Raw genomic sequence first — 14,940 nt, 5'->3', positions numbered from 1 at the left:
AATCCTAAACCTCTGCTTAAGATCCAGAGCTGCAATTTTAGCACCTCCAGCTTCAGGTGCCTGATGAACCAGGATAACATCTCCCAGGCAGGAAAAAAGGAGAACTGTAGGATCCACACCATCCAAGATTCTTATATGTGATAGAAGAAGGATAATATATAGCTGGAGTACTTCAAGGAGTTTGGCCTATATTGTCTTTCCCTGCCCCCTGGGCCCCCCTTCTCGTTTGGACTCTTTCAGATATGCTAGCAGACTAGAATAATGTTTGGCAGTAAAAATAGCATGGAGAAATGAAATAGGATGAATGTGAGCTTGCTGCCTTTGTTTAGGGCTGTCCTCTCTCAGCAACATCTAGGCCAAATCATGGGCATCAAATGTGTTGCACAGAGCTCAATCCTCTGTAATCACAGAGCAAAACGCCCTCTCCAAATTCAGAAAAAAAGTAGGAAATGCTTCTAAAAAAAGTGCAAGAGGATTTAATACCAACTGGCCTTTGCAGATCAAAAATTTACTAAAAGATCTTTGTAGGCCAAAGGCAACTGGCAAGTGGACACTAGCTGCTGCATATATTGTATTTTCTGAATTATGGCTTTCCACCTTAACAGGCTGTATGGGGGAGTCCCACAGACAGAAGAGGTGAGGACATCAAGAGGCACATTTCACTTCTGGCAGCTGGAACTGAACATGGGGTATAAGGCTGAGCTGATTCAGGTATCTTAGATATCATAGATATCTCAGGTATTGAAGGTAATCACAGAGTGAAACAACTACAGCGTAACAAAAGTAAGCTAAGGGTTAGAGGCAGGCTGTCCATAAAAACGGGCTGTTGCTTTTAGGATGGAATGATAAAACTGCTAATTTTTAATTCTTTGTAGTAATCCACTCTCACCATTTCCTGTGGTATTACCACTGGACATGGGGAACTGATTATACTCTTCCTGTTTTCAGCCACTTATTACGCATTTAAAGATTATCTCAGTGCCTACAGCTAGTCTATTTTAGACTAAGCAGTCTCAACTCTCCCAGACTTTCCTCACAGAGCATGTTTCATAAATTTGCTGGATTCTAGTTGCTTTTATCTGTGTGCCCTTTCCAAGTCTTCCGCATCCTGCTTCAAGTGTAGTACCCAAAGTGGACACACAACAGCAGCAGAGGCTTTGTTTGGGCCAAAAAGAAGCCATCTCACATCTTACAGACAAACGAATTTGAAAAAGGCTCGTTGTTTGTTTTTTTCTTTTGCAAAACAGTACAATCTATATGTATTAACTGATTTCAACTGAGAGGATCCTGGATATTGGATTGATCCCTGCTAGTCCATCTACTCAGCTCCCACAGCTGATCAGAAGCTTGAAGGAATTCTTGTTCTGATGAGTTTCCAGTAAGTTATTTAGAAAGGAGAAGGTAGATGTTTTGAGGCAAAGGGGAGGATAGATTATAAAAATTTAAGATTACCTAAGCAACTACCAGGTCAGACATAGCACTGACCTAATTTATGATCCTGTCTCTGCTAGCGGCATGAAGGAGACAGTAAGGCTGCAGGGATGTTGAGAGAAAAGGAAAACAAAAAGAAATAAATCCATTTCGAAAATATTGCTGCTGGTAGAATTGAGTGAAAGCAGATGTAACCCAGTGAACTTCAAACCCTGAAGAAATGTTATTTCTTTCACTTAGTGAGAAAAGTGAGCAAGCCAGTGAAAAAAGTCTCTGGCTTTAAATCCACTTTGAATGACTCATGCATAATAGAAATAAATCTTGGTTGGGAGCAGACTTTTCCTCATCATTCCTTTTTCTTTTAAAGATCTTCTCAGGAGTCTTATAGGTCTCAAATACATTTCTTTGCTTCCTAGTTCCTGTCCCTCGTTCAGCAGGTCTTTCCCTTCAGTGTTAAGGACTATAACCATGTGCTGTGAGTGTGTATGAGCAAGGGGATATAACATGGATTTCTGTTGCTAGATACAGATACATGATATTATCCAAGGTTCAAAACTAAAGAACAGGTGGCTGAAAGCACTCAGAGTCCTCACTCAGAGATAAGAGCTCTCACTCACTGTGTTGCTTAAAATGCTAGAAATTTTTGGAAATCAACTAATTTCTCCCAGTTGAGCAGGTAGATTTTGCTGAAATTGAGAACCTGGGTCCAGTCCCCCTTGTATTAAAAGTAGTTGCCAAATTGTCACTATTAGGTCAAGGCAGAGCTGGCATCTTGCAAGCTCACTTTCTGCTTTCCTAATGATCTGATGTGTTTTGGATGGCTGTATTTTTTCAGGAGTTCTCTTCCTGCCCCATGACCCAGCTGTTGTACACCAGACTCGATTTCCTTGTCTGCAGGTGTTTTATCTCCTTGCAAACTGTTCCCAGAAGAAAGCCATTCCTATCTCCCAGACTCTCCTTTCACTGCCTTGTATCTGAGTCTTGCACACACAGACCTTGCTGATAAGTGAAAATCTTATCAGATGGCCGTGACAACCTGTGGTGTCCTAAGCTGCCTTGGGCTTGCCCTTAGGCCTCTGCAGTAACCAGAGCAATCACCTCACTGCAGCACAAGCAGTGAGTGACCTTAGGAAGCACTCAGACATTTGCATATTATTGCATACATAAAAATAATAATAAATGTTGGTGGGATGTGGAGCCTTATCAACAGGCTCCACAAAAGCTCCTTCATTTGTTTATAAGGAACTGCAGACCAGAGATGCCTGAATTTGCAGACAGGAAGGGTGAGGGGGGAAAACACCTCCACTTGTTTTCTCCTTTGAACAACAACATTTCTCTTAACCTTAACCATAGAAGGTAGTGCAGCCACTTGGCAAACAGACTTGAGTGAAGTACCTTGGCTGGAAATGTTGGCTTGTTTCTGTTAACACACAGAGTGTTCTGCTCCGTGCGTGCTGAGGGCAGAGAGGGGAAGAACTCCCCACACTGCAGCTTTCTGCACCCCCCAAACACAAGTCTGGGCAGCAGTTTGCCTGTAGACACACACTGCTGTCTTCAGCTGCCATCTCTCCTCCTCCCTCCCTCCCTGGTCTCCCAAGCACAGCCCCTCAAGAGGGGCCACCACCAGCAGCCAGGGCAAGGGAGCTTTGCTGCTCTGAAGGATTAGCTGAGCCATGGGTTGGGGGTGCTGCACCCTCAGTGAAACCCAGGACAAAGTATGGCTATAGCAGTGCAGGATGTCCTGGCTGTGGAGGGAATCAGAGCCTTGAGGCACAAGAGGCACCGACACTTGAAAACGCTGCATTTCTGCATTTCTGCAAATAACTGAGTTTCTAGGGACAATATTAAGTAAGCACAATATTGGAGTTTTGTAATAGCCGCTGAGTAAAACAAAATTATGTGTGGCCTGAGGATGTTGAAAGGTGTAAATTAAAGTTGTCCATTGCATTAATTTTGCTGGAATATAGTTTATAGGAATATAGTTTATGCTTTGTTAGGTGGAACATTTCCATTAAAAATACAATATGGAAAAGCCAGATGCCATTAATGATTAGTCAGTTAGTTAGTTAATTAAATTACCTCTTTCCCCCACTTTATGAGATAACTATTTCTGTTATTACCAAAAGGTGGCTGACTCAGGGCCCAGGATGTGGTGTGATGTTTGCTGGGATGAGATGCCAGCCTGGGGCAGCAGCTTGGGCATGTGGTGAACTTGCAATGAAGAAGTTGTTTATATATCCCAAGAGTCCTGCTCTCCTGGTGGCTCAATAAATACCACAGAGAGATATGGACAGGGAGTCACTTTCATTGTTTCTTACTGGCTGTGGTTTGGTTTCTGCTTTTGCTGCTTACAGGATGAAATATCAATAGAAAGGCTTTTATGCGACATTCTGTGTTATTTAGAGATTCATTTGTGAAAAAGGAAAAGGCAGTCTCAAAAAAAACCATAAGATTTTGGCAGATTTCCATCTACAGAGGAAACTTAGAACTTCAGAGCTCTGGTTTCCTTTGGAAATATGATTCAGTGAGCGTTGAACTGAATATGACACATCTTTGTTTCTGACTGGTATCTGCAGAAGAGTAACCTCACATCTTAGCTGGATACAAAAGTAATAGCAACTATATAAATTTGTTAGAGTGGACCTGGTAGAAAACCAGCATGTATTATTCTGAAAGCACAGGAATGAGAAACTTCAAGCATTTAGTTTTGCTTCTCATTTTGACTGTCAGGTTATGCAATTGTACTCTTTCAAACACCAGCTGAGTCTGTATGATTAACTTCTGGTGGGGCTAGAAGTAAAAATTTGGAGTCTATCCATAATAATCTTATAAAATAAAATTAATGACACATCCAATTGGTGGTATACAGTTTTAAAATCTACCACATGGAAGCCTTGCTTATGGAAAACTGTTCAATAGTACAACATAGCTCAGGACATACAGTTTAAAACTTCTGTCTTTACACAGGTTAATCCTCAGGAGGTGTTCTACTAGAGCTTGGTTAATTACCTCCAGATTAACACATATTTTCTTTAGAAAAGTTAACAGTAAAAAAGAAACATAACTTGAATGTTCAAATGAATGTGCCAGTAGACTTGGGCATGGTCTTCAGAAGACCATGTTTGGTACCTCTGCTTTTTTGACTGTTTCAGGTAATTTTCTAGAAAAGTAAGGCACATGTCTGGATGACCAGCACAAGCTATATAAGGGGTGATATGAATGAAATGTTCTCAGGGAACTTTGCATGTACCTGAATTTCAGCATGTGCTTGGCTGAATTGAAAATAAAATGTTTTTCATTCAGCAAGTGAGAAGTGCTCTGGCACTTAAGAATGTCCTACATTAAGGCACAGAAATCTGATGTGATGTGCTCTCTCCTGTTTTAGGAAATGCATCCCTGAAGAGGAAAGTCATACAGGAGACCCAGGCTTCAATGTCATCTGTGGAGAGACGATTGGGTGGATTATAGGAACCCACTGGGCACAGCCAGAGGTCCCTAACAGTAGTGGCACCAGAACTGAGTCAAGTACTCTAAAAAAGTGGGGTTCTGAGTTGCCCCTGGCAACACCTCAGCTCCAAGCATTTGATTTGAGTCAATGAAAAACTGAAGGGAATACATTGACCAGCCTCTAAACCAGCAGAGTGTCCCAAGGCACCCACTCCAGGGAAGGCTCATAAGGATAACTGGACACTGTAGGAGTTGATGCATGTGGGATATGGGGAGGAATCCCATGTGCATATCTCTAATAAAATGGCTGTGCCCATCTGGCATTTTGCTTTACATTGCAAAACTACATGTAAGTACTATGAGAGATAGGGTAACACATGCACTAGGGGATTTAATATCCCTACTGACTGTGGAGTGATTTACTTTCTCTACCAATGTGAATGTGACTCCTACTTGCCTAGCCAACTCCATGTAATAACTGTAGGAGAGATTTTTATGTACAGATATATTCTCCCTACATCTCCCCATACTCATTCTCAAGGTATTTGCTTAGCTTCTGTTCTCTGCCTTGCACTACTCCGCGATGGAAAAAGAAATATTCAAGAGCTTAAATCTCAGCACTGTGAATTTCAAAATCATCAGCTTTAATGATTTACAAATTCAGTACTTCAGTCTCCTTCTCTCACCCTCTGCCTATCACAGCTGGTTTTGCCAGGCCTCCTTTCCCCTCCTGCTGCAGGGACTTGTGAAAATGAAATGGATTGTATCTCTGAACTTTGAATGAAGCTCTGGTTGTATCATGACTGCTAAAAAGATAAGAAGAGATACATTGGCCTTCGGCTCCTCAACATATGCCAGAGAGAAGCTCCCCTCACCCACCTCAGTGCTCACAAGGCAGACCAAGGTACAAAACCTGTTTGAACAGAGATATTTTAAGACATTGGCTGCATACCAATTACTGCTGAGTCCTATTCATTTTGCAGTACACTCTCTGCTGCTATGTAGCAGTAATCAAAGAAAGCTAAAAGCAAAGTGGAGATAACAATCTATCCTGATGGGAATATTAGAAGATGAAAGAACGTTGTTATTAATTCCTCAATAGCAAGCTCTGCATTCCTGTCCTTGCACCAGCTGCACCACACTAACAAATAGCAGTACTTTCTACTTTTCATGTTCCCTGAATGATTTTCTTCAAATGAAGACCACTCTGAGTGGCAAAAATCTGTAAAATTGAGTGAAGAGAAGCAAAAGCAACATTACTCTTGTCTAGATACCAGATTTAGACAAAAGTGAAAAAAACCTCAGCACTGTAAGCTCTGTCCTTGTCCAGTGAGAAGACAGAAGGCTCAGAGCACAAAAAGAGGATTGCAGAGGTGCTGTCAAATTGCCAGATGTAAATGAGCTAAAAAGGAGGACTGGTCTGCAAGGTCTTGTGTTTTCCTGTAACTCTCAAGATCTTAAAGCAGTTTCAGAATCTGTCTTTTGTAACCATCCACCACCTTCTCCAAAACTGGCAGCAGTCTCGGAAGGCTCCATCCTCAGTGTTTTCCATCTGACCCCATGCAGTCTAGTCCTGCAGTTCTTGGACTCCCTTTCTATATAGTTCTGGCTGCAGATTCTCCAGTAGGCAGATCTCTTTCCAGTCTGCCCACAGCTCTGGACTACTCTGGTTCAAGTAATTGGCCAGAGCCAGACAGCCTGCATAGCAAACAGCAGTAAATAGTGATTCATTGTGGTTTAGATTAATGGATTTTCAGAGCATGTAGATTAAAATCATGGAATCAAAGAGCTCAAACAGAAGACAATATTCGGCAGCAGGAATCCTTGAAAACCACTTCAAAATCTTTGGCCTATATGTCATCTCTGAGATCCACAAATCCAGGTTTCACAGGGTTGTTCTGCCTCTGGGGGGTTCCCTCTGGAACATACCATCTCATTGAAAATCCTGCATTTTGCCCTGTTTCTACTGCAAATCTGCTGCTGGAGCTCCCTGTGGGAAAAATGTCTTGGATACATGGGAGTTAGCCACCTCCTTCAGTTCATATCTGTTCTGCCAGAGGCTACTTCATGAATGGCTCTGCTGCATATGAATCAATTCATTTTCTAACTTGAAACCAGCCTAATAATAAGGCATGGCATGGCTCTGATTAACCATTACCTAGGCTGAACTGTTTCATTTACTTTATTCATTAATTTTTGGTGTGGGGGCAATGATAAGCAATATAAGAGATTCCAAAAGTATTTGCTGTATAGAGTAATGATGTTTCATGACCTCTAGTGCATTACCAGACTTCTCTGGAAACCAAATGTGTTTCAGGCTATACTGTTTGAGGGGAGAGCAGACTCAGTCATCTAACGTCAGAAGAGAGGCCATGAGCTTGGAAATAATCTTACTGCAATGGATATGCAAACTGTGAGGGTGGAGAACCTTTTATTACCAGGGTTTGACATCCTATTCCTATGCATATACAAAAGAGCCCATGCTGAAATCAGCATTTCAGTCAGTCCAAATGGTGATCCTCCTGCCTGCAGAAAAATAGACAGTACTTGAAGAAATTAAGCCATGGGAATTAAGCCATTAATAAAAGTCTGAGAGGAATTCTGTCTGTGTTCCATGGTCATCTTTTCAAAATTTGAGTTATTGATCCTAATGTATATTTCCTTCCATATTGACACAACTTTGCCAATTCTGTTTTGACTCGGGTTTTCTAAGATGCTGTACTCATTGAACAGAAAAGCTCAACAGAGGGGGCTCAGCCTAACGAACATGGATCAATCATACCTCCCTTCACTTTGCACTGTTCCTAGAAGGATTTGCTTGCTGCAGGAAAGTTCTTTGGCACAGTTGTCCTCTTACCTTAATATTGGATCCTGTGTTCTGTTTTTGGCTGTGGTAGAGTTTTTTTTTTTTTTTTTTTTTTTCCTAGTAGCTGGTACTATGCTGTGTTTTGTATTCAGAATGAAAATAACATTGATAACCCCCTGATGTTCTTCTAGTTGTGGCTAAGTAGTGTTTATCAAGGACTTTACTGTTTCCCATGCTTTGCCAGTGAGGAAGTGCACAAGAAACTGGAAGAAAACAGAGATGAACCAAAATAGCCAAAGGGACATCCCATACCACAGACATATTCAGCATATAAACTGGGTGGTGGTGGGGGGGGAGGCATTGTCTGTGAGTTGGGTTTTACTCTTTTCTCTCTTTTTCCTATTGTTATTATAGTTACTGCTATTGTTATTGTTATGTTTTGTTTTATTTCAATTGTTAAATTGTTCCTACCTCAGCCTATGGGTTGTGCCTTTTCCTGATTCTCCTCCCCATCCCACCGAGGGTGTTTGGAGAGTGAGTGACCAGCTGCGTGCTTACCAGCTGGGGTTAATGTGGCTCTGTCCCTTTGACTACCCGGAGGATCCTCCGGCAGAGTCCCCTGTGGCTGACCATCAGCCAGAAGGAAGCCGTCCCGGTGGATTTCTCCCTTCCTGATGACAGCTGAAGCCAATCACCCCGGGTTGACAGTCCAGCCCCTTCCCTTGCCATCCCCCCAAAAGCGCACACAGCTGCTGCTTGCTCGGGCTCTGGCCATAGTTCAACCTCTTCTCTCCTGTGGCTACTCCCCCGGGGGCAGCCGGGGCGAGGCACAGCCGCCTTTCCAGGGAGCTGGCAGCTGGCTGTCCCCAGCCGGGCGGGCGGCATCACCCCGGGGCACGGCCGGCGCCTCCCCGGGGCCGCTCCTGCAGCACCATGGAGAGGGGAGCGCGCCCGCCTGCCCCGGCCCCGGCCCCGGCAGGACGGCAGCGGGCACGGCACGGCAGGGCACGGCACGGAGATCTGCCAAGCAGCAGGCAGCAGGAGCGCAGCTCCATCCCCAAGGCTCACGCAGCCTAACCCCCTGCAAACCCACTCAGGATGGGTAAAAAGCCATGGTATAAAGCCATGGTGTTGGCTTCTGGGGGTTTAGCACCAAGTGCCCTCCTCTAAGGCTGAGGAGAAGCCTGGCTTTGGCTGCCGTGTGTGTATCTGGCTGGCTTGTCGCCTTGCACCAAACAAATGCATAGTGTGCTTTCCCTGGCAGTAAGTTTCTGTCAAGTAAAGGGCACTCTCATATCAGTCCTTTCCTGCTCTAGAGGCTGAATTCTCTGGCAAAATTGCTAGTGTCACCCTGAAGCCCAGCTAGAATTGCCCCCCACACCCTGATGAACCCAAATGGTGTTTGACTATGCAAGGCTGCTCTGGGTACAGGTGCTGCAATAGCAGTTTTCTCATATCAACTTCCTTCTGCTGCTTATCTGCATTGCAAGGGCGGTATCATGAAAAGGCAGCCCTGCATCAGTTTGCTGATGTGACCCAGAGCAGCTGGGCATTGCCTGCTCCATATTGGCTGCCATCAGGATAGCACTATTTGCCCCATCAGGCTCTGCCAAAACAGGCACTGACAAGATGCCAGCAGGAGATGTGAGGCTCAGAAAAGCAAAGGTTCAAGGAAGCAGATTTCTCTTAGTTTCTTTTACACCTCCCTGAACTCATGGTATGGAATACCAGAACTTACAGGAGTCATAAAGCAGTGCAAGGCATGCAGAATGCCAAACTAATTGTTTGAAGAAGCCGAGTAGCTGTCCTGACAGACTGAGGAAGTGTCACAGAAAATGGATGTAGACACAGCTCAGTTGGCTAGTTACAATTCTGTACTTTATATGAATGAAACAGCTCTGTGTAACATCACTGAAGTCAAAATACCTAAATAAAGTGTCTAAGCCATGCTTGATAGCTAAAAGATGGTTCTTGTCAAATCTGGGTAATTCTGTCATTGTAAGAATTATATACATGAGAAGAATGGAAAAAGAGGTTGACTATTACCTGTAAGCACTGGAGAGTCAGCAGGAGGCAGGCTGGGTTCAAATGCTGCCATAAAAAGTCAGTATCTTTCTGGAGTTCATGACTCCAGAGTTTCAATTCTCAAGCTCATGCTTTGAAGGTTCTTTATGAATCTTTCCTGCTGATAAGGACTGAGTGGTTAGTCAAAGGTTACTCTTTTTGAAAAAATGTTGTCTCACTGCTAGTTTTAATTTCTGGCATCTTTTGGCTGTGTGAGTTTGTGCTTGTGAGTAATGGTCTCTTGGTTTTAGTCATACAATTTCCATGGGTGTATCTGATGCTCTGATAATCATAACCAAGTTAACTCAAGAGACAATATTCCCAGATAATATTTAGCTTGAAGCTTGTTGTATTTGTGTCAGATCTGATGAATAACTTTGTTGCATACTTCTCCCAAAGCAGTTGATTTAATAAAAGATATTGCTTCTTTCCACAAACATTGCCTTAAATGACTGTAGATACAATGCTATTCAGGATCTCCCTCTAAGATCTTTCATCTAAATGTTTCAGTAACTGCAGCAGAGCACACTGTGGCTGGACATGTGAATGCACATGTACATTTGGCAACAGCCCAACTACTTTGGTTACTGCTAGCAGTGTGGCCCTGCTAATCCAGACTTCCAGAAACATAAATCTCTCTCTCAACATCTGTACCTGGGCTGGGTTGCAGAAGCTAAGCTTTCCTATGCTCCTGTCAGCAAAACTAGTCCTCAAGCTGAAAGTCAGTTCTGGCAAATATCTACATATTGCCTACACTGCAGAGTAATCCTGCTCAGAGCAAGGCCTCTGGAATCTGTTTGGTTTTGGGTGTTTTTTGGGTTTTTTTTGGGTTTGGTTTTTTTTTTCTGTGAAAAACAGAAAAAAAAATCCCTTAAAACTTCATAAACCCCCTTTTGAAGCCTCCCCTTCAAAATCCTCACAAAAATTGCAATTAAACATTTAATGATCAAATTAATCTGCTTTGGAGTAGGAGTGACTTACTACACTAACATAATACTGTTGCTGCTACTGTTGCTGTTACTGCTAATACTTTCTGTAGGGCAGCCTGAAAATGGAAAGATAGGAATGGAATGAGGAACTTGTGTAATTTGTCTTTGTCTATAGGAAAAATTCCAAATAGGTACCATAAAAAGATGAACGTGCAGAAGAGAAGTTATATTGCCAGCCCTCTCTGGCCTCAGTATGCAAGTTATTACGATATATTGAAGCTCTGAGGACAGAGGGTTCATTACTTTTTTAATCTGAGCATTTTATCATTTTACAATCCATGACAGAGTGACAGTGCAAAGCCCTTTCCCTGTTAAAGTCTTGTTTTCCTTGGATTATCAGGAGTTTATGTTTAGCAGGTTTTCCAAACTGACTACCTCACTCTTTCCCAGTAGTGCTTGTGCTACATGTAACATTACCCTTTGCTGGTGCATGCACTGGCAAGTTAAAATTAGACTTCCTAAATGTCATTACATCAGCTTGTTACTCTCTTACTTGAACAAGAGTATGCTACTTTAATTAATGAATTTCTACTCTATATTCCTCTAAAAAACAAAGATGCAAAATCTTACTCAGATGCTTAAGTATATATTTATACAACACATACATAACGTGCATTTTCTGTTTATCCAAATTTCAATCTGCCAGTGATGAAAATAATAGTAACAATACAAAGTGGCAAATAGATTACATCTGATTATTCTGAAAGCAGATTTTGTGCTACTAACAATAGCAATAATGGTACTTTCTAGTTACTCTACATTGCTTTAAACAATGCCTGAGAAGAGCTGATTTTCTTCCTTTAAATCTTGGCAGAAATAATGTCTAAATGGCTATTTACAAAATATAATATTCACTTTTCAAAAAATATGTGTGAGTTTCTGTGCCTTTTAAGTAATTTTTGATTAACAGCATTCTTTAAAAGAAATAAAACCCTTCTTATCCATTCACATTTCTCACGGGTGATGTGTGATGATTTGAAACAGGGCATCATGAAATATGTAGAGAAATTATCTCAAAATTGTATGTACATGTAAGAGTTGATCTGTATGTCACAGCACGTAGTCTGATGTGTCAGGGGCATGAGAGGCAAAAAAAGGTAAGGATCTGGAACATCCCCAAGCTTCCATGCTTCCATGTATGTGTCAGTCTACAACCCTGTCTATGTAATATACTGTACGGTAACAACCATGCAATGTTACATTTTCTATTTCAATCAGCCACTGGCTGTTATTATCTTAACAGAACTGTGCTTCTTTCTGGTCTCATAAAAGCTTTGGGAGACTGGTTCTGTCTAGCCTGGGTTTATTTTCTGGCTCCCTAAAAGACTGGTGTCTTAATGCATTTTTTCCTACTCTAGTCTGACTCCATCTCGCTTGTGTGCTGTGCACCCCAGGGAGAGCAGTCCTTCTGCCCTCATGAGTGTCCACACACAGTTTCACTGAAAACACGACCTGGCCTACTATCACAAGGCTTAACAGCAAACAAAACCAAACTTCTTCATTTACTGCTTTACGTATAGAGAGAAACACAAAACACATTGCATAGTACACTTACGGCTAGCCCCCATCTCTGAGAAAAGCTGTTTCTGACATAAGGCAAGAAGCCTCCATTGGTTTTTACACTCTGATAGATGGCTTACAAATCTAGCACTTTAAATTGAAATGGACATTCTGAAACAGCACACCTTTTATCTTTGAAGTTAAAATATTAGCCCATTATACAAGCAAGTATATACACTAGCACTTAATTCCTAGTATATGAGTATTTGCACAGATGCACATATTCGTGGATGTGGTTATTTGCTCTCTGATTTTTTCAGACACTAAAAAGAGCACCAATAGCTGTCACAGACCTTGTATCTTTCTCTGCCTCACCATCCAGCAAGCACGATGCTCATTTTGACATGGAAATTAGAGCTGTAAGACAGTTTAGTCCATTTCTCTGCTAACAGTGGTTTGATACTGACAGCTTATTACTGGCACTATGTCCAGTATACTTATCACATATTACCAACGACAGAGTAGAGTCTACTGTCTTTCTTGGAATACACATCATTCCGACAAAGTTGTTTCTGATATTCTGCCTACAAAATCGTTCACTTATATTCATCACAATGCTTTAAACAAAATCTCTTGCACAAGCCAAAATAATCTCTTACTCCTCAGGCTCTCATCTTGCAATACACATGGTTTTCCATAAGTTCCAGTTAAATTATGCTTCCTTACCTTCTACTTTGAAGATGGTAAGGTGAGGTCTGCAGTGAAAAGCCCCGAGTGCGTTGCCAGCACAGTTCATCCAAAGACCCTGGAAGACCCAGGTTGCAGTGATAACAGATGATGCTCGACTAGTGACTTTCCACTCATTTGATGCAGTAGCAGCAATAGCAGCTCCCAGCCCAGAGAAACAAAATATGAAAGCTATAATCTGTATTGCCAGCATGTTTCTCTGTAAACCAGGGACTTCCTAATGCCACTGTGTGGAGAGAAAAGCACTTCAGTCACGTGTGTAAGCAAAAAGGCATAACATAAGCAAATTATACTTGAACAAGTTCAGTACCACTTGCTACAGAAAGTTAATGTGGCTGAAAGAAATTTTCATGGTTGAGTGATTTAAGAAAGGTCCTAGGCGTTACGAATATTTAGAAAGAAAGTCAAGGTACAACTTTATAGGAATTAATTACTAGTACTTACTTACTAATTTCTAATTGTAAAAATTAATTGTTTTCATTTTTTTTCCCAACAAAGTATTCCAGTTAATGCTTAATTTTTAGTTAATTGGAAACTTACAACCATTCCATCTAGCAAAATAGGTTCAGAGTCCAAACTGTACAGTGCTATTTAACGGATTACCACAACATTTTAGGAGGATCACACAACACTTGAAAAATAACTCATTGAAAGGCTGTGAAATTAATTCAGGCATAACCAGCCACCATGCAAGCAGCTCCAAAACTGGAGGAGGTAGCGTCTGTATATTTGTCGAATGGCAGATCTAGAGCAACAAGAGAAACAGCAAGTGGTCCCCGAGCAGCGGCGCAGCTGCAGCAGTCAGCAGAATGAGCCTCATGCAGCCCCACTGAGACTTTTCACTTGGTCACTGTAGAAAAGGTACTGCTTCTTACACTCTGCATGAAATACTTAGTGCAGGAATATCTGTCCCACCACCAATTAGCTCCTGCAACCTCATGCCATGAAGAAACCTCAAGTATGCAACTGGCTTAGCAAAATGTCATCTTTGAAGCAGCAGACACTGACAGCACCACACAGCAACAGCTATTCTAATTCAGTTCCTGAGTATACGATCATTACTGGACTGGGACACACACACACAATTTTGCAGACATGTGCGGCCTTCACTCTTTTAAAATTCCCAACTTCCAGCTGTATTTATACTTTTCCTCATACTTTTGGCCTCCTCCCTAAAGAAGGAGCAAACTCCTTTTCTCTTTGGTGCTAGTATATGCCATTTGGTGACATGAAATTATCCTGAATATTGGGTGTACACCTTCACTTTTGACAGTAACAGTGGTCTGTATTTTTCCCTTTGGGTACTTCAAGTGTTGATTCTCCCTGTTACTTCTGTGATAAAATCCCACACTGAACATTGGCACTGAAATTTTTCTGTAGACATTGCACAGCTCATAGAAGGGTTAAACAAGGGTGCTAAAACATCACTAATATTCCATGTAAAGAGCAAGAGGAGTTTCACTGAAACTGTCCTGTTGAACCATCATCTGGTACTCCCACTTTAACCAGCCTTTGGCTTAGCACTGAGAAAAGGACCCAAAATGTTGATTGTGCATACCAGAAAATTACACCACAAGAAGGAATTTCTTTTCAGACTAATTAGTAGGCTCACATCCCACACATCTACAGTGAATAGAAATTTTTTTGTAAACATAGACAACTTGAAAGACATGGAAAGTGGGTTTGCTACAGAGAATCATTATAATATAGCAAGTTGTTTTAATGTTGAGGACAATATTACACAGGAAGAAAGCAATTTTGCATTGCTGTTAAATAATATAGTAACATTTTTCTCAGGTGTCAAACTTCATGTAATCTTTCATATATATTTTCACTAAATTTGAAAGGGCATAGAGGAGAATACAGAAATGGGTCCAGTTTTGAAGCAGATTCCTGAGAGCTGAGATTATTTTTTTTTCTATGTCTGCCATACAGAAAGTTGGTTTTGGGTTTGAT

At 41.7% G+C, this 14,940-nt stretch overlaps 1 protein-coding gene across 1 annotated transcript in view; it reads right to left on the bottom strand.

Moving 5' to 3' along the window:
• Positions 1-13,177, bottom strand: part of CLDN10 (claudin 10) — a 53,813-nt gene extending 40,636 nt beyond the window's left edge. Inside the window, exon 1 of the mRNA XM_041478295.1 lies at positions 12,964-13,177. Within this exon, the coding sequence (XP_041334229.1) occupies positions 12,964-13,177 (214 nt within the window). The remainder of the gene's footprint in view (positions 1-12,963) is intronic.
• Between the last annotated feature and the right edge of the window lie 1,763 nt (positions 13,178-14,940).

This window comes from Pyrgilauda ruficollis, unplaced genomic scaffold, assembly GCF_017590135.1.
Source record: "Pyrgilauda ruficollis isolate IOZ18807 unplaced genomic scaffold, ASM1759013v1 scaffold44, whole genome shotgun sequence".
NCBI classification, from domain to species: Eukaryota; Metazoa; Chordata; class Aves; order Passeriformes; family Passeridae; genus Pyrgilauda; species Pyrgilauda ruficollis.
Note: the sequence above shows the minus strand (reverse complement) of the source record. Positions and strands in the feature narration are given on the sequence as shown.